Source organism: Cyanistes caeruleus, chromosome 2 (genome assembly GCF_971803275.1).
Source record: "Cyanistes caeruleus chromosome 2, bCyaCae1.hap1.1, whole genome shotgun sequence".
NCBI classification, from domain to species: domain Eukaryota; kingdom Metazoa; phylum Chordata; class Aves; order Passeriformes; family Paridae; genus Cyanistes; species Cyanistes caeruleus.
This window is the reverse complement of record NC_141702.1, coordinates 30,620,667-30,639,979: the sequence shown is the minus strand read 5'-3', so window position 1 is coordinate 30,639,979 and position 19,313 is coordinate 30,620,667. Positions and strand designations below refer to the sequence as shown.

The 19,313-nt window shown below is 37.7% G+C and overlaps 1 protein-coding gene across 5 annotated transcripts in view; it reads right to left on the bottom strand.

Moving 5' to 3' along the window:
• The window catches only part of CD109 (CD109 molecule), an 84,691-nt gene that overhangs the window by 37,390 nt on the left and 27,988 nt on the right, over positions 1–19,313 (bottom strand). For all 5 annotated transcript variants that reach the window (XM_086876272.1, XM_086876274.1, XM_086876275.1 and 2 more), the window contains 11 exons: positions 18,231–18,259; positions 14,326–14,556; positions 14,058–14,183; positions 8,359–8,398; positions 7,795–7,879; positions 5,663–5,759; positions 4,499–4,634; positions 3,541–3,650; positions 1,550–1,789; positions 1,116–1,217; positions 963–1,025 (listed from right to left, as the gene is read on the bottom strand). In XM_086876272.1, coding sequence (XP_086732398.1) covers positions 963–1,025; positions 1,116–1,217; positions 1,550–1,789; positions 3,541–3,650; positions 4,499–4,634; positions 5,663–5,759; positions 7,795–7,879; positions 8,359–8,398; positions 14,058–14,183; positions 14,326–14,556; positions 18,231–18,259 — 1,259 coding nt within the window. The remainder of the gene's footprint in view (positions 1–962; positions 1,026–1,115; positions 1,218–1,549; positions 1,790–3,540; positions 3,651–4,498; positions 4,635–5,662; positions 5,760–7,794; positions 7,880–8,358; positions 8,399–14,057; positions 14,184–14,325; positions 14,557–18,230; positions 18,260–19,313) is intronic.

Here is a 19,313-nt window from a genome sequence, read left to right as displayed (position 1 = left end):
GTTATCCAAAATACCCGGATTTCAGGTCTACAGCATCAACTTTTTCACTCTAGATTTGTTCTTACCAGATCATACACTTACTAACAAAGACAGAAAGATGAAGGGCAGTTCCCTGCCTTTGGCTGCATGGACCTGATTTATTTTAAACCTTCTAGAGAGTGTTTCTATTATAGAAAATACATATGAATACCCAAATTTTACATGGTTTTCCTAATTCAGTTTACTATTAAAGTCTGTGAAAGAAAAAAGAATCCTAGCTACCATGGTCACTAAGATGCTGACTGAACAAGACAGTCATGTGTTAAAGACAGGATGGGAAAATTAGGATAGTATATATAATAAATCTTTCTGATCCTTTAAGATACAGTACAGCAGCTGAGCAATTAAGCCACTACACAAGACATTTACTTTAATATGCTTCCTTATGAATCTCCCTTGTTAACAACACCCCTCTGTCCACTGCACCATCTGTTTCCTTAGCAGGCAGCTCTTCTCACCCTGTACCCACAGGCTCAGCCTGCCAGTCCTGAATCTGCATAGAGGCTCTACCAGGCCCCTGCTTCCATCTGCATCTGCACAAAAAGCCACAGTTTGGGCTGCTCCTGGGACATCCTTGTCCCTTCTCCCATTGCAGAAGTTCTGCACAGTCAGAAACAGTATTGCTCTCACAGCTGTGTCTTGTCTCACATCTGTGAGCAGAGATAACCCAACACCCAGATCAAAGAAGCACTTTTTCCAGAAGCACTTCCTTACAGTGCCAGGGGCATTCCTCCCAGGTAGAATAATAGAATTCTCTTTAAAAAAGGACCATTCTAGTGGAAAGGAAGTTTTTCAGCCTCCTCTTCCAGAAATCACAATTAAAAAATGCTGAATCTCTCAAATCACATTCCACTCACTGGAGTATTTCTCAAGTTAGCAAAAGTCATCTTGGATTGTCCCCATACGTAAAGCCTGTAACTTACCAGATAGTGATACTCTCTCACTGGCTTGTTGCTTGCAATGCTCAGCTCAAAAGGCTTCCCAGCCTAGGAAAAGCACATGATTCATATGGATGAGTATGGAAAATCCATGAGTAACTTGGTTTTTATCGTGGCCAGTTTTGTCTCAGACTGTACCTTTATATCCTGGCTCCTTGTTTTAACCTGGAGATAAGTCTGACTGGGGGAGCTGAACACATCATAAACACCTATGTCAGTCTTACTGCTGAGGAACTCTGCCTGTGAGACAGTGTAAAAAACAACTCTTAACAAAACAGAAAAATCTGTGATGTTTATTTATGTAGTACAGCTTACAAGAGCATGGTAGCCTTAGCAAAAGTCCACTTTATGCTTTGGGTATCTGGGTTTTTTTTTTTCTTTGATATCATGGTGCAATTACTAAATCCCATTTGACAGGATCTCCCACTTTCTTTCCAGCTGTAACATGAAGTAACAAAAATAACAACAGGTGTCATGTCAGCTGTTGCAGATAGCAGGACAGCATATCACTGATCCCAGCCCATGCAATTTAGTGTGTCAACACTCCAAAGCAACATGTTACAAAGCAGTACCTGAACTCTCAGAGTTTTTGTATCAGACAGGATTGGAAATTCAACATCAATTACTCCATTTTCTGGAACTGTGTAGTTCAGGACGTGAACTGTCAGATTTCTCTCCTCTGTTGCCTCATTTTCCATGTGAGAAAATGAAGAGTGATGGAAAAGCAGGTCTGACTGTTGTGCAGTGATTGTTACAAGATTCTGCCTCTCTTCAGCTGTCAGCTGGTTGCTATCAGAACGAGACACCTTTAGCTAAACAAAAATAAAGAAAACACTCATCAAACCCATCAAACAGGGTAAAGCTAAAATATGCACAACACATAGCATGTAACAATATATTTGCACTCACATCATATCAAAAAAAATAAATGCATACTCAGATTTCTCAGACATCAATAGCTTTATTTCTGTTCCCTCGTAAGCACTGCAAGTAGGAAAGTCAGGCAAGAACAAAATTATTCATAACTCCAGGGAATAAAAAAAAGAGTAAGAGCAAAGTAGATGGAACTGAAAGGAGACGTGTTGCATTTCAGCTCTCCCAATTACTCTTCTAGTTGTAAATGTTCATGTCTCAGCTAAACTATACATATCCTACCTACAGTCTGAATACTTAATTTTTTCACTTGCATTTCACCATCACAAGAAAGGGCAACCCAACATTTACATCATGTGGGCAAGTAAGTCAGATGAGCAGAGATGGTTCTGAGTCAGATGTGTTTATGAATTCATCAAATGAGTTGAAGACTGAAACCAGGCCCAAAATTGACAGTGTGCAACTTCTTCACTCCATCATATATCAATCAGCACTACAACTTACAACATTTATGCCCACATTCAAGCAGATTTTCATCCACTAAAATCATTCTTATTCTGCATTATACACCACCAAAAAAATCAGCTTTTATATTGAAAAGCACAGAACTAATGTTTCCCTTTCTTTGTCCATAGATGTCACTGCATTACCTCTCCTCCTCAGCCATTATTTTGCTGTTCCCTCTCTGAAGAGCATATACTCTTCATGTAAGATCTCCACCTTTTAGTAACAGTAGCAGCTATTCATTCACACTTCTTTGGGACCATAACTGGACTATAACCTTCCTGTCTGCCAGCTTTAAGAATTGACAGATGCCTCAGCTATCTCTCACTCAGTTCATCTTGGAAGATGAGAAAAAAACAGGTGGATTCAAACTGGGATGCAGGCAAAGAAAATGAAAAGCACAAAAAGCAAAAGCCCGAATGATCAGCCTAGCATAAAGCTATATCTTGAGCCAATCTCCTCTGGAAGAGTATATTCAGCCTAAATCACTGCTACTTAGGTCTCATTTCTATACAGTAAAGGCTCAAAAATTGATTCCCCTTTTCAAGCAAAATGCAGTGATACAATATGCCACCACTGAAAAATGTAGAAATACTGTTGAGGGAAATGGAGTTGAGGGACAGAAGGAAGAACATGAAATATGTCTAAGAGTAGACTGTAGCTGGCATGAATAGACAGGACAGAAAAAAGGCAGAAACAACACTTACTTGAAAGAAATGTGGTTTGATGAGTTTTAACTGAATTATGTAAAAGCTGCTTAAATATACAAATTCACTGTATAAAGTATATATTTGTCTATGTATATATATGTATTTTTATACAGTTAGATATGCAAATCCTATAAAGAGGTTTGAAACTTAATAACTAATAACTAATAATAACTAATCTGTTGTTTCAAAGCACAGCCAAAAAAACTAGCTAGTAAAGATTTCTCTTCCATAAGAATGATGACAAACTACACACAAATATATCCTGCCAAGACTACAACATTCCCACTTTACTCTTTTCTAGAAAAAATACCTCCAAGTTTAGTATTTGCTGATATGTATTATGAAAAAAAAAAGAGGGAATGTGAAGATAAATCTGTAAATTACACATAAAAATCCAAGGCAAACTTTGCTATCTAAGCATAGAGGAAAAATCACATTAGTTTATCCATAGATGATAATCAAACAAAAGAACTTACAGTAGCTATGAAGTTCAGAGATGGCTTTATAACTCTAGAGTAGTCCAGAAATTCAATAAAATAGTCACTTTGCTTTGGAAATATGATGGTACTTGAATTTTGGGAGACACCTGTTGAATAATTGTATGTGTTTAGAAAATATTCATTTAACACATATAGTACTTTAGCAGCAATACAATTTATTGCCTGTGACTTTGAAATAATTCTGTCATATTTTTTACCACTTCCACTCTTATCATGCTCCATCCTTCTAGATGAGCATCAGTACGAAGGTAGTCTATATACTGGTACTGCCTGCCACAATGAAATATAAGATATACCACACAGGGCTCCACTCACACAGACTATGTCAGAATGACACAAGGAAGGAACTTACTAAATCCCAAATCAGCCAGCTTCACCTTCCAGGGATTCTACAGAAAGTCTGTAATTACACAATTAAACCTAATTTCTGGGACAGACATAAATTTTGTACACATGATTTTTTTTTTTATTTTTATTTTTTCTAATGTGCAGTGGAACACAAACTCACAAAAAACTCTCAGTTTGCAAATCAGTCCATCTAGAAGAGACTAGACTGTGGACAACCTAGGACCAGGCAACTCTTTCTACTAATGTGGCTTAAAATACACATCAGGTAAGTTTATGATTAAGTTAAGTTTGCAAAATTCAGGCTAATGCTAGCAGTTCTTTATGCCTGCTTTTCTTGTCAAAAATGATCAGTCACTGACTTTAAGCTCCTATAAGAATGTGTTTCTTGGTTATTTAATAAATCATTTAGCATAGAAGTCTACTCAACCAAGTTAACAGCTGGTTAAACTACTAAATTTCAGATAATATATTTGGATGTGGATGGTTTGTGCTGACATCAGTACAAGACAATTTTCTAGAGCTCCAACCTCTTCCACAAAGCAGTAGGGCACTCTGGATTTCTGTCAGACCTCACACAGCCACATACCTGTGAGTGACTCAGTCACCACCGCAATCATTTCTATCGGCTCTGTGTAATCGCTGCCACCGTGGTGCCACGATTGCTCAGCATTCAAGTTTTGCAGCATTAGCTTGTTACAGGTTACATTCACAGATCCATTTATCTGCAATGTAGGAAAAAGTAAGTGTTGAGCCAGAAAAGCCAAGGACACCTTTCTGTCTACAGTAGATTAGTTCTGGTTAAGTCCTCTAGCTCCCTCCATATACAAGTTTTGGAGGGTGAACACCAGAAAATTATGAATGCTGACCCCTTATTTTTTTGCTGTCATCAACCATTTTTATTAAATCCAGTAGAAGTTCACTACTTTTTTGGAGGCAACAAAGCTTTATGGAAAAAGTTACTTTTTTTTTCCTAATTTCTGGAATTATCCACTTCCACATGGCTACGGCAGTGGTACCTAAGCACTTTACAGGGAAATACAATGAACAAGTTCCTGCTGAGGAGAGGAGTATACCCTATTCAACATCTGAGCTCAGATTTTCTGTAGACTAAGTGCTGCTGAAGGCACTGAAGTGGCTGAAGTAAGCAAACAGAAAATTACAGTCACTTCATGAAGCAAAAATTTAACCTTTTTTAATACAGTCCACATCTCAGAAGTAAAATATCTGATTTTGCAAAGAGAATGCAATGAATCTATCACCTCTTTTATGCCTTCAGACTGAAACTGTGTGTCTTTTTAAATTTCATGCTTCAGGTTACAATTAGTGCAATAGCTCAAACGCAATTGCTGTCAATTAGTAGGCAAAATGTTTTGGTTTCTACCATGCTAGAGCTTCACCTAGACAACTGGAGTGTTCTCCTCTGGCCTTGTGACACAGAGCTCAGTGTGCAGGGCCAGACAGAGGGCCAGAGGGCACTCCTGAGCATGGGTCCTCCAGCATCTATGCAGCTCCTGGAAAGTTTTTCTGCCTGGGTCAGTTGGTACTCTCCAAAATAACTGCCAGGCACAAGTAAAGGGAGCACAGGTGGCAAGTATCATTCCCAACAAGCAGACTGAATATAGATGCTTTAGGCTGGAAATTAAAGAGAGTTTAACACTCTCCAGCTAAACTCTGCATTCAGGAATGATTCCAAGTGCCATTTAACCCACAACAGGACACTAGTTAAAGAAACTACTAAGAGATGACTCACCTCCATTGTTGTTGTTATATTTCTCTTGTTTGTCCAGTAAGAAACAGAAAGGCAAGTGATTGTTACAGTTCCCTTTACTGGCTTTCCATATGTGTACCTGAAACACATCAGGCAAAGTCAAACACCATCCTCCAGGACTTGGGGTCCTGAAGACCTCCCAAGGCAAAAGATCCTACCCAAATATTATTCTCTGACTTCAAACATGGATAGAATACATTTCTACTTTGAAACATGGAGGTTGCCATACTGACACCAGTTTATCAATATTAAACCTGGAACCCCAAAACCTGGAGAAGATACACAGTGCTGCTCTTTCCATTACACAAGCTCTACAAACCTATTAAAATTATTATGGGCTGTATGATGTACAAAAGTTAACTGTGCTAAGCTAAAAGCTGAAAGCAAGTTACTGAACAGAACACTGATGTAGTATCACAACTAATGTGCAGTAGAGGCAAAACAGGATGTGGGAAGTGTAAGTACCAAATACTGCTAACAAAAAATGAAATATCTCCAGATATTTGGTAACAATTATTACTACTTGTTTAATAATCATAGTGTCAAGAAAGAAATCATTGCAAACAATGCCCAGCTGTGGCAAATCTGAAAACTGTAACATACTCCCTTCTTAGATGACAGTATAACTTTGCAGTCACTGAGCAGAAATAAGATAAAAAATTTTGTGTAAATGTTTCCAAAATATATTTAAGAGAAGCCATGATGCATCAGATTGAGACAGAGAAGTGAATGTGGGGAGGAATGACATGAGGACAGACAGGACACCTAAAATCATTCTGGTCCTCAGCAGTAACACATGCAGGTGTGATAATTTTAAAGTACTTTAAATCATTATGCAGCCACTGAAGTAATATCAAAGCTGAAAAGCAGATGGAAAGAAAAATCAAGCAATGTAGATATGGGAATAACTCAACAGTCTTGTATTTGAACTCAGTCTTTCTAAGCAGACCTAAACACAGTAATAAGCTGCCATTAGCTTTGAAATGATACTGCCATTGGGCAGCATCCCTGTACTTAACTTGATCTAAAAACACCCCAGAGAAGAAAAAGAGTTTCACGACATCTACAAGTGTAAGTGGAATATAATCTCTTGGTATAAAGAGACATTATGTCTATAAAAACAGTCACCAGGAATGAAGTCATTCTCTATAAATAATTATGATGTATCAGTAAAACTTTGTCACTGCTGGGATTCAATCTCAGCTGGTTCACTGGTGTCTAAATACGAATTTATTACAGCAGACAGGTACACTTTCAAACACCTTATGAGTATACAAAATGAAACAGTCAAGTGTCCTGTGGAAGACTAAAACAACTTATGAAACCAAGTATTAGCTGGCACATAATGGATTCCAAACGCAAAGCAGAATGGGGGCGGGGGGGAAGCAAGAGCTTTATTTAAATTGCTCCTTATGATATTCACAGAATCATAGAATGGTTTGAGATGGGAGGATCTTAAAGGTCATGTACTTCTAATCCCCTTGCCAAATACAGGGATGACACCCACCAGATCAGGCTGCTCAGTGCCCCATCCAACCTAGCACTGATAGTTTATATCAGGGTGCATGGACTCTATGGAATAAAGTGTTTTCTCAAAGTCCAAACATTTAATTTAAGCAGCTTGCTAAACAATCATTTCTGCATTTCACTTAGAAATGGACTGCTTTTTCAGAAAGTATTCATTATAAGGCATTAAATAACCTACGAAAGACCCTTTACTTCAGTCGTCTTGGATGGATCCATCAGGACCTGACCCTCATCTTCAAAAATTAAATTAATTTATATTTGAGATTAATGCACAGCAAATTTTTGTTTAGATATTTAATACATATTACAAGCAAGAAACTTAAGAAATTTTCAAATAAGGCAGCTGAAAATGTATAACTATTGTCTAGAAGTAAGATTGCCAGACCTAAAGAATTTACTAGAAGTCTGAAGATCTACTGAACCTTGTTACAACAAAATCCAGTAACTAGAAATGGATACTAGCCAACTATTTTTGAATAGATGGGACTTTATTACCATTCTAAATATAAGTTTTCACTTTGACATTTAGATACCCACAGTAAGTTTCTTAAGAGTAAGGGTGACAACAGTATCAGTGATTTACTTACTTTGCAGAGACAACACCAGTTACATCTTCATCTCTCAAAGAGTAGTATAAGGGTGTTGTTATCATGACATCAAATTTTGGTAACACTAAAAACAAAATTACAAGAAGCATTAAATTCACTGAAGGAATATTTATTTTTTTAAGTAACAAGGGTAGAACATGTAATTTGATGAAGACTACTAGTTTCCTAGGTAAGATGTATTTTTAACCCAATCCCCAGACTACAGCTTTTTGTAGAAAGGAGAAGAAAGCATCATAAAAACAGCCTGCATATAAGCCTGTAAGTCTGAAATATAAAACATTAAGCTTATTTGGCCTTTACAGAATCGACAAGCTTCACAACCAGATACTATGCAGATATTTTGGGATCATTAAAACTACCAAAGATAAACAGGGAAGCTGATAAGATGGTATTTTTTGTCAGTATCAGAGAAGCCAAAAATTTGGAAATTAAACTTTCTGTGAGTATTTAAAATGCTCATGCCAGACAAGGGAAGCTAATATAAATTAATGGAGAATCACTACTGATTTTGGTCACTACTAAATGCCCTTAAACAATACTTACCATATTCCATCACTTGAAATCTTTGATAATGAACTTGACCCTATTGGAAAAAAAATAATATGAGAAAAAACATACAATTGCGGTTAGATTAGTAAGTTTAACATATCTTCTTGGCCAAATCCCACCCATATGCAAGTCAAACTACAATTTCTGACATGGTGTGATTTTAAATCATGGCTCAATCCCTATCAGCTCCTGGAGAGACCAGTAGTATGTATTTGCAAAACAGAAGGACACAGAAGTTCATGTGAAGCAGACTGTAAGTACCTACCATGCACAACTTGTACAGCTTCCAGTCTGCAGACATCTACATAGGCCTGGTTTCTGTACTAAAGAAATGGAATACCTGAGCTATGATTCTACATTTACTCAAAAGGTGGCTGCAGTTTTGTTACACTCTATAGCCATGCTTACTTGAGGAGAGATACCCTTGTGCTGTATATTCTCATCTCAGCTATTTGTTACTTAAAATCAAGGAAAGAAATTTCAAAAATTACATAATGTGCTGTTACTTGTGCTCTCTTCTATTTTCCCACTTTTCTAAATTTTTCACGTATTTCCTGATTTTCTTCAGGAGGGAAAAGCAGAATGAATATGGATAACCAATTGTCGGGTGGCATCAAGATGTATCAGATAGGAATGACAGTTTGTAGCAAGAGAGGATAAACTGAGAACTATTATGGTAAAAATCCTAGGACCAGGACCTAAACTGGAAACAATTATAAATTTTTGTTACTGATCAGCAACTTTGCAAGTTAAGCATCTCAAACAAAGCCCTTTATATAATCTGTATTTACGCACTTCCTAGCAAAATACTCCTATCAAAATAAAAATCAGATTGCTGCTAATTTAATGACTAAGTCACTGATAAACAAAATAACTGCCATATTTATATTCCTAGGTTTTAAAATATACATGCAGAATCAGCTATTTCCACATTTGTGCAAATCACATTATTTGCAACATAAAATGCTACAGTACTGACATGCATAAATCAGTCCACAATCAGATTACTATCATGTAGTCTTAGGAACATTATCTTAGGGAAATGACCTGTAGTAAATTCATCTCACATCTTGTTCCCTGTACAGCTTTTATTTCCAATACTAAGTATATATGTGACCCTTGCCATAAAGCAAACCCCAAACAAAACGTTTTTAACAAAAGGTTAAAAAGCATCTCCCTTGAAAATAAAATATTGTTTCCCATTATCTTAAAAGTAAAAATTAAAAAAAAAAATTAAAGTACAATTAAAAACTAAGATAGCTGTAAGTAGTAGAAAACAGTGAGACTAGTACTCCTGTCTTCATCCTCTCTAAAATGTGTTTTGTGACAGAAATCAAGCTGTGCTTCATAGTTGAGGGAAAGGCAAAGGCCCTACTTGGTCATCTTGATGACATGAATACCAAGTCAGATTTTCCACTAACATTTTTTAGACAAGCTGGTCTGAAGTAGGACAAGTAACAGCACTTCAACCACTCTATCATTTTAGTTCATCAGGGCAAGGCTGTCTCTGGCAAATATTGTTCAAATATACTAAAGTGGAAGTTGTTAAACCAGTTTCTAGGAATAGTGGCTTTTGAGACAAGCAGTTAGTCAGTTAGTTATATATGCATAACCCAAGAGAGATTTTTAGGGGTTTTCTTTAAGACAGGAAAACAACACCATGCCAATTCCATTTTTTCCAGAGCTGCTATATTCTAGTATAGGTTTTGTCTTCCATGCCTTTTCCTGCTTCTTAAGTGCACTCACTCTTCTGGATGAACAACATTTTGCTCTAAATCAGCATTTCTTAAACTGCAGAACACCTATTGCATTCTGTGCCAATCACCCAGGGTAAAAAAAACAGTGCCAAAAAGGGATCCATATAAGTGTTCTGGGATGATGAGGCTGAGCCCTTCTGCAGGGCAGCCTTATATGCTGTGTATCCTGATATCCAAAAATCCCTAACAACTACAGGGATAGGGATCTGCTCTGCTGTAGTGAACTGTTTTAACTCATTGGGTCTGATCCAACAAAAGTGAGGTCACAGGAGCTGCTCCCCACAAATTTTTTTTTTCTCCTTCAGGGACTTCAGAAAGTCCCTGAAATTAATCTGGTCTGGGTCCATTTTCTTATTTGCTTCTGACACTGAAACGCATCGCTGTTAGAGCAAGGGAAAGACTCTGGGTGTGGTCCAGGGCTTTGCCCTGGAAAAGCGCAGTGCTGGCAGCGGCTGCATTCCTGGGGCTACCTCATTGTCTCACACGCCCTGTCAGGAGCACTCTTCCGCCTTGGCTTTGCAGCTAAATAAAACAGATTTTTGTCTAGACAGAACAGAGCACTTCATGATCACATCCATGCTTTGCTTTCACAAACTCCAAAATGAAATTCTCTTCAGATTCAATAGCACAGTCTCCAGAAACTAATCAGACTCCCACCAGTGTCACCACTATTTACACAAGCAGATCCTGATTGAAGATCTGTGCACATTTGCAAACTACTGAATACTCAGGCAATACCAAAGGCTTTATGTATGGTCTGATTCTGAAGTGTGACACATTTTTAAAGCAATTATATATACAACATTAAACTTACCACATCAAATGTGAAATCCATAACTGATCTAGCAGTAAAACATGACAGAATTCACTGTGGATACACTGCAACATATATTAAACCTCAAAAGCTAAAAAAATTCAACTTGTATATAATCATTCCCAGTTGATTCTGGAAGCTTGTTTTATAGCTGAAGCTTTCAAAAATAATGTAATACTCTTAATATTTTGGAAAGCCCTTGTTGCACCTGAAACATTACTACTCTTCAATATTTGATCATAAATTTATACATAACAACTTCCATAAATTAGATTACAAAATGCAGTTTAACTAGAAAAAACTTCTGGTTGGAGGTGCATGCTACTAAAACGCAGCAACTACAAGTCTTTCAGCAACAGGAAATATAAGATATCCAACTAAAATACAAGGTAGAGACTTGGAAACCAGACTGTAATTACTCTGTCTTGATTTTCCTGGAACAGCTGTACTAACACCTGAACTTTTATTAAAAATACTACAGGATGTTTAACAGCAGCAAGCAGCCAAAGACTGATTTAAAACAGGATTCAGAGGCAGCATTTCCAAAAATCAAGACTCAATACACTCGGAAACTGATCTTAATCATAAGAAGGGAAATGTTATTTAATCATTTACAATTCTTTAAAGACAAGAGAGAAACTGAGAAAGAAAGGCTGGCTATTTAACAAGAAGGTCCAGGTCATGGAATCAGGATAGGTAAGTCATGCACAGATCAGTCTGGTTTGCCATATGAAGATGTTCCTAAAGCCTCAACAGATCCATACGCTGTGCTGGATGCCATGGAGAGCCAGAGCTGGCAGTACTAGTTAAGGATAGGAAGACATATCTATTAAAAATCCCAGTCATATACTAAGTCTTCCTTAGCAGTAAATCTAAGTTCTCAGTGACCTCTGCTATCAGGAAGAGTGGCGAGTCTATGCAACTTTATATATAACACAATAAAACTTACACCTCCCTTGAACAGCAGAGCTACTGCAGAAGAGAGAGGATGATCCAGCTAATAGCTAGGAATATCCACTAGGAGAGATCACTCACTAGCTTCCACTGAACACCAAATAAATCTCAGCTATATCACCAACACAGAGCCTCCTACACACCTCAATGTCAAAACTGAATCCCATCCCATACCATCTTGCGTTTCACAGCATAAATTCCCTTGCAACCAAGAGAATAAATTAGAGTTTCCCATTAGAAAAGTTCTTTTCCTTTATTCTGCAAGGTGTCTTGAGCTGACACCTAAGGTCTTTTTAACTATTACTTCTCATGGGAGTGTACTGTGAATTTGTCTTTTTGATCCCATCTAAATTTTCGGTATTCACAATAGCTGCTAGTGCTGTGCTCTGCAGTTCAGTTATGATGTTTTAGTCATTTTGAAATCACTCTTTCTTTACCTCCTTTACCTGATGCCCTTTAGCTATATGTTGAAATAGACACGAACAAAAAGTTCTCTATTTACTTTCTCCTCGTTACTCATGACTTGAGAGACATTCTCACTCTGACATATATTTTCCAAGATCATTAACCTTCTGTAGCTTGGCTAAAATTTAGAATACCATCAACTATACTCTATTAAGGTTTCACTTCACTTGTCTCACAGCAGTTTCATTAGCCCAGATGAATTTACAAGACATTTTCCTTTCAACTTTACAATTTATTTTTTTCTTTTTGGTTTCACTTCAGAAGGGAGTGGCATTCATTCAGATCCTGAAAACAGCTGCCACAATTCCTTCATCAATTATCTCCTAATTTCAGCATTACTCAAGCCTGTGCAGAAAGCCCAAACTTGTCATGTGAGCTGTTGAAGGAGCCCACCACTGCCACCAGCCTTTGTTTCCATGTCTGAGCCACACTTCCCCAAGTGCTGAACAACACCTACAATAGCTGTGATTGGGGATGGCTTGTCAGCTGGATCAGTGAACTGCTCTGGTCAAGGCAAAGAAAAACATTCAGGTGCTTTTCAGTTTGGGTCATTCCCCACTGCACTTTAGATCTCAGCCTCACTACAGCTGCTTCAGTGTGACTGAGAGGCTACTGAATAGCAGGCAGGGGATGGGAAGGAGCGGCAGAGCACAGGGAGGAGCACAGGAACAACTTAATACATTTTTCCCATCACAGACAACAGCAACAACTCCACACCCACATGACAAAGTGTTTGAAAAATCCACCGACACTCACTTGAGCACCACCCTCACCTAAGCCTATAGAAATCTATCAAACATCTGTTACTCCCAAGTAACACATGATCACGTGAGTTTTTCTCCTTTCTACCCACCATTTCCCTCACTAGGTAACATTAAGCAGTCCTGTTTATACTTGCTAAAAGTCTCTGAACAGCCACTGCAAGCGAAATAGGAAATGCAGTTCCCAAATTATAGGTATTTAAAAGCAGACTGAATAACCCTGACACACAGAGTTTTGAGCAACTGAACCTCCAGCTATTTTTGAAACATGTTCCATGGTGCATGAGGAGGGCGACAGCTTCAAGGATTGGCCTGAGAGAACTACTACCAATAGCAACATGCAACACAGACTCTTCCAGTTTTGTTTTGCAATAGTTCAGTATTACTAGTCATCCTTTCTATTTTACAAAGTTATTTTTTCCTCAGTAACTCATCAGTCATTGTAAGCTGCTGAAACACACCTAAAGCCAGGCAAAAATCTGTAAATAATCTTGGTTCCTCAACCCTTGAGACACTGACTGGCTGCACAGCATGGTACAACAAATTTCTGTGTATTTGCTTGCAAAATAAACGTAAGGGCATTTCACTGAAGAAGAAAAACACTCTACTCTGTGAGATCTTTCTTTTATATTAATATTACAACTCCTCACTTTTTTAATACCGTTTTTATTGTGGAATTATAACACAGAATAATAGGATAAAGTATGTATGTGGGGTTTTGTCCTTCCCTACAAAACCATACACTTGAAAATCTTGTGAGGTTTGCATATTACCTTTGCATAGTACTTGATCTTGTATCTTTGCGCAATATTTGACATGAGAGAAAGATTTGCTCATCTCATGATCCATGTTTGTAACTGGTTTCAACAACATAAACACAATTTTATACATATCTAGCAGAAGAAATAAATCTCTCTGTGATTTGGCAGCGTTAATACTCACATTCAGTTCCACCTCTATGGACCAGTCTCCTAGTGGAGGGTTCATTGATAACTGAAATTTTTTGGAAACTACACCCAAATCACCCTCCTCCATCAACCACTGCTGAATCAACTTCTTCCGAGGATCCTAGGAGAAAAGTCAAGCTGCATGTTAAATGTGAGTGGCCTTGCTAGCAAGATTTAGGTAGCTATACATACAATCTTTTTTGGCACAAATTTGGACCACATGACACTTTCTAACGCCTAACTACGTTCTTGTGGATACTTACTCGGATATAGATATTCAGAGACACTCTGTAAGGTTTAAGATCAGGATAGACAGTGACAATCCGGAAGAGCACATCTTGTCCTGGTTTATACATGGCTTTATCAGTCTGGATGAATACAGAGGTGCTCTTTGACACGTACATCAGGCTGGTACGGTTAGAGAAGATGAGCTGGCCACCAGCACGACCCTCCACCAGTAATTCATAATTCCCAGAAGCACTGTTCAGAGGCAGCTTAAAAAGAAATAGTGACTCTCTGTTAGGTACCCAAAATATTCTTGAAGACACTATTATTTCAAAAACATTTGACATAAAGAGCTAATATATACCTGAACTTGTCAACTTACATAAATTCTCAAAAAGAGAAAAGGGATTTTATTCATGGCTTTAATGTGTTATTTCAACAATTACCAGAAAATATCTTATCAGAAGCATTTTTTCAACACATTTCCATCTAATTTTAAGTAGTAATCAGGTTTTCAACAATATAAGTATCTATGCATTAATATACCATTCACAGTCTTACACATACATAGGTTGTGCTCTCTCTTTTCAATTATTTAGACATTTCTCTGGTTTGACATAATGGGCTAATATTTTTCTTCATCACTTTTTGCTAATAAATTTTCCAAAAATTAAACATCTGAAGAAGCTATGTGAAAGCAAGATGAGCAGGACAGTAAGAGAACTTTGCACTTGTTTTTTTACAGTCTTTAGCTTTATGTCCTACAGGGTAGAAAAATCAAACACAGAATTTATTTTTCATGAGGTGGTGAGGCACTGCTTTTCAATAGGAACCTCAATGACTTTGCTCATTTCACTTTCATAATTCATAATTACAGTACATACTGACTCATTTAGAAAGTAAAATAATTATCCTTCCAAAAATATTAAGAAACAGAGGAACAGAAATTTTATATGGTTAACTTATTTTGGATAGACATTGAAGGCCCCTTTAGTGCTGGCAGAAAAGACAAGATAGCACTGGGAAGGAAATTTAGACCACATAAGATCAGAGTAATCATGCACAGGTTTCTTCTCTCTCTCTCGCTGTGTCTTTCCAGTGCACAGAGGAAATCTAGAGATCATAATTCAGATGCATCACTTCATTTCCTAAAGTTAGCTGGGAGGAATCCCAGTCACAGGGGCTGAAAGACTTAAAGCAGAGATGCTGCAGCACTCCTGAATTTTACTTGAGCAGAGCCTTCACAGTCAACCACTCTCCACAGGGACATCCCAGCCCAGATGCTGGCTTCTGTACCACCAGAATGTCTCTTTGAAAAGGAAAAGGGTTTTAACACTGCACACAGCTCATTCCAACAAGCAGCCCTGCTGAAAAGCTTAAGAGTCACATGCTTCTGCTTGGAGTTAAAACTGTAAATCTGGAGTAAAACCTCTGAAGTTAAGACAACAAAAGCAGACAGGCTTGCATTTTTCAGCATAACATATGGAACTGAAGCATTCCTCTTGCACTGTAATGAAAATTACAGCTGTTAATTCACCAGGCACAGCACTTCAAAAGTATCCTACCAAGTGCTATAAAGAAAGGCTGTACTGCTGCCACAGCTCATTTTAACAGTGCAGAGTGAGGTAACAGGGATTCACAAACATAGGGAAATGTCACTGGGTGACAAATGTGGTAGATGCAAATGTCTGTATAGAATACCTTTCCTTCTCTGTGTGTTTACCTATAAAGAGGAACCAACTACAGTTCCATCCTTCCATCCCTCTCTGTTGACTTTCTGTTTTAAAAAACAAGCCAGGAAAAAAAAATTGAGGGGGAAAAATAAAAAGGCTCTTTTTCACCCATAAACAGGCTTATGATGACATGGGAAGAAGAGGTCCCCCCTTTAAAATCTGGATTTATAGAATTAAATTTTAGACGCAAAGTTCCACACTGAAACAGATTTTGCATTTTCTTCAGCTAAAGGTTTTTGTACACACATTGCCAAGAACATATGATTCACATATTTCAACACCCTCCAAATTCCACGCCAAGTATTCTGCAATATCTGAAATAAGAGGGACAGCCTTAGCTACTGCATCTGTCAAATACTACCTTATTATTACCTCAAATATCCATTCATGAATATTACTATTTCTTAAAGGAGTTGTAATCCCTAAAAAGCCGATGGGATTTGCTACATGAAGTCCAGGACACATTCAAAATCAAAATGGGGTAAGTCCAGGACACAATAATTCAAAATCAAAGTGAGGGAAAACAATCTTGATTTGTTTCATCATTGTAGTGAACCGCACTGTTACAGCACTATTTTAACATGCCTGCAATGTTAATTTCTTCAGTTTCTTCTTTAAAAATGTAAATGTTCTGTAAATGCCATTTAGAGACCTCATCTATTTTCCTGTATCCCTTTCCTACCACAAATTATGTTGGATAGCGTTGAGCTCCTCCCTAGATTTTAATACTTGTTATATTTCAAAAGATCTTCCCTTCCCAAAACATGGTGACAAAACTGCCTTTCTTGATGTAAAAGGTCAGAGGTAATGAGGTTTGCGTTGCCATGGCAGCGTATTAGGACAGCTGAGGTGCAATGTAACCCACCTTCTGTTTCACACACCTATGCTACCAGAAACTACACTAATACAACATTTTCCACAATTGCTACAGAAACAGTGACTACCTCAGCCCCACCAGCTCCTTCTCTAAAGGGCTGTTTCTCAACCCAAATATGATCAAGGCAGCTTTTAACATTAAGTAGTAGGAACTTGCTATGAAAATATTTTATCTTAGTCAAAACATCCCAAATGAATGGAATTACTATCCCCATTTTGGCAGTCCTAACACAAGAGAGAAAAAGGCCATCTCATGTACTTCTGACTACACCAACCACCATCACGAGTACCTTGGACAAAGCAGCCACTGTTTCCTCTGGAAAAGATGAGGCTGAATCCAGAAACTCATTACCTACCTTCTGCTACCAGCAAATTAGACTTTGGACAAAACCTAAGTGTGGCTACACAGATGAATAGAAAATCTTGCAGTTAAAAAATTAATCAGTCTGCATCACTTCAGATAGCAGTGAGAGAAGGAGGAAAGTGCCCTGCCTAGTTTTAGGTGCTTGAACATTTTAAGGCTATTTTAATAGCCAGATTATATTAAGGAACTTGTTCATTTTATTTTTTTTTAAATGAACAGAATTTTCTATGTTTACTAATGTATAATTCATACAGATGCATTTCAACCTAGTAATATTCATAATGTTGAGCTGCTCATTGTCATTGATTATCCATCTATCAAATACTTCCAGATTATTTAATCAGAGACAGTTTATTTGAGATCAGAACTTAAAACACACTGGATTAAGGGATACCCAGACTTATGGATGACTTTGGTAACACTTTTTTCCTTATATAAATACATAATTCTTTAAATTGAGTTTTCAAGATGAATAGCCAGGATCATAAATTCAGGATTCATACACAACACACAATTCAAGATACACTGTAGGGTTTTTTAATGTACTTTCACTGAATATGCCTTTTCAAACTCTTAAAAAGACCATATATAAATGTATTTTTATTTTAGTATTTCTCAATTGTTGCTTTGCACAATTTTTTTTTAGCTGTTATTAGCCTTCATGGTGTATCTAAAATACAAATGTAGGTATCACCCAGTAAAAAAAGACACAAATCAAATTTCTGTGTTCAAGTTTTATAATGGTTTGTGTTGATGCTGAAAATCAACTCCCAAGTCCCATAATTACTTCTAACAAGCTGCAGAGCATTTGATCTGAAAAATCCTTGATTCACTGGTCACTAAAATCACTCATCCAAGACTGTGAAAACAACTGGGATCACATGCAAAATATATCATCAACACCAATGGGTGGTAAGTTAGAGGGAGTCAACATTTTCTGAGGAAGGAGGGAAAGAAAAAAAATACTTACTACTGGAAGAACAAGAGTCCCAAAGGTATCTGAACAAAAAAGAAGAGATATCACACTGTCAGAAATCTGTGAGATTAAGTACCATAAACATCAACATTAACTTAGAAGAGCAGTGCTCCTCCCCCTTACACGGTTGATGGAAGATGTGAGATACCTTTTGAAGTGCTGCAAAAGTATGAATGCAAACCTACAGCAACATTACTTCTCTTTTTGGTGGGGACTGTTGTCCATGTTCTCTGCTTGAACATTTCTTGTTACATTCAGAGAGACTGAAACATGTTTATGATACATTCAACCCCCTATGCCACCCAAGTTCTTATTTTCTATTGATTCTGCAGCCCGGATAAAAACTAAAATTTTTGCACCCTGCACAGGATTTATCACTCTTAAGCAAAGGAGCACCCAGAATTAACCTCACAGAATTATGTCACCACGGGAAAAAGTAACTAACATATCAATATATCTGGGTTAATATGACTTATTATGTGGTCTCAAATATTTTTAGAAACCAAACGAATGTCCTGTTAAACTCCTGGAAATCATTACATCATGAGGCCATTAGCATCACAGCTCTTAATTACATCATGAATTATAGAATAGAACAGAATAGAACAGAACATTCCAGTTGGAAGGGACCTGATCACTTCAGGGCTCACCAAAAGTTAAACATGTTATTAACGGCATTGTCCAAAATCCTCTTAACCACTGGCAGGTTTCAGACATCAATCACAGCTCTAGGAAACCTGTTCCAATGGTGGACAACCATCTCAATAAAGAAATGCTTCCTAATGTCCAATCTGAAGTTCCCCTTCTGCAGCTCTCAAGCACTTCCACACCTCCTACCACCAGATACCAGGCAGAAGAGACCACACCTCTGTCTCCATTTCCCCTCCTCAGAAAGCTGTAGATAGGAATGGGAGTGCCCTCAGCCAGACTAGAGAAACCAAAAACTTTTAGCTGCTCCTCATAGGACATGCCTTGGAGCCCTGTCACCAGTTTTGTTGCCCTCCTCCAGAGGCACTGAAGGGCAATCTAAAACTGCAGGGCCCAGAAGTGCACAGAGTCCTCACGGTGAGGCAGCAG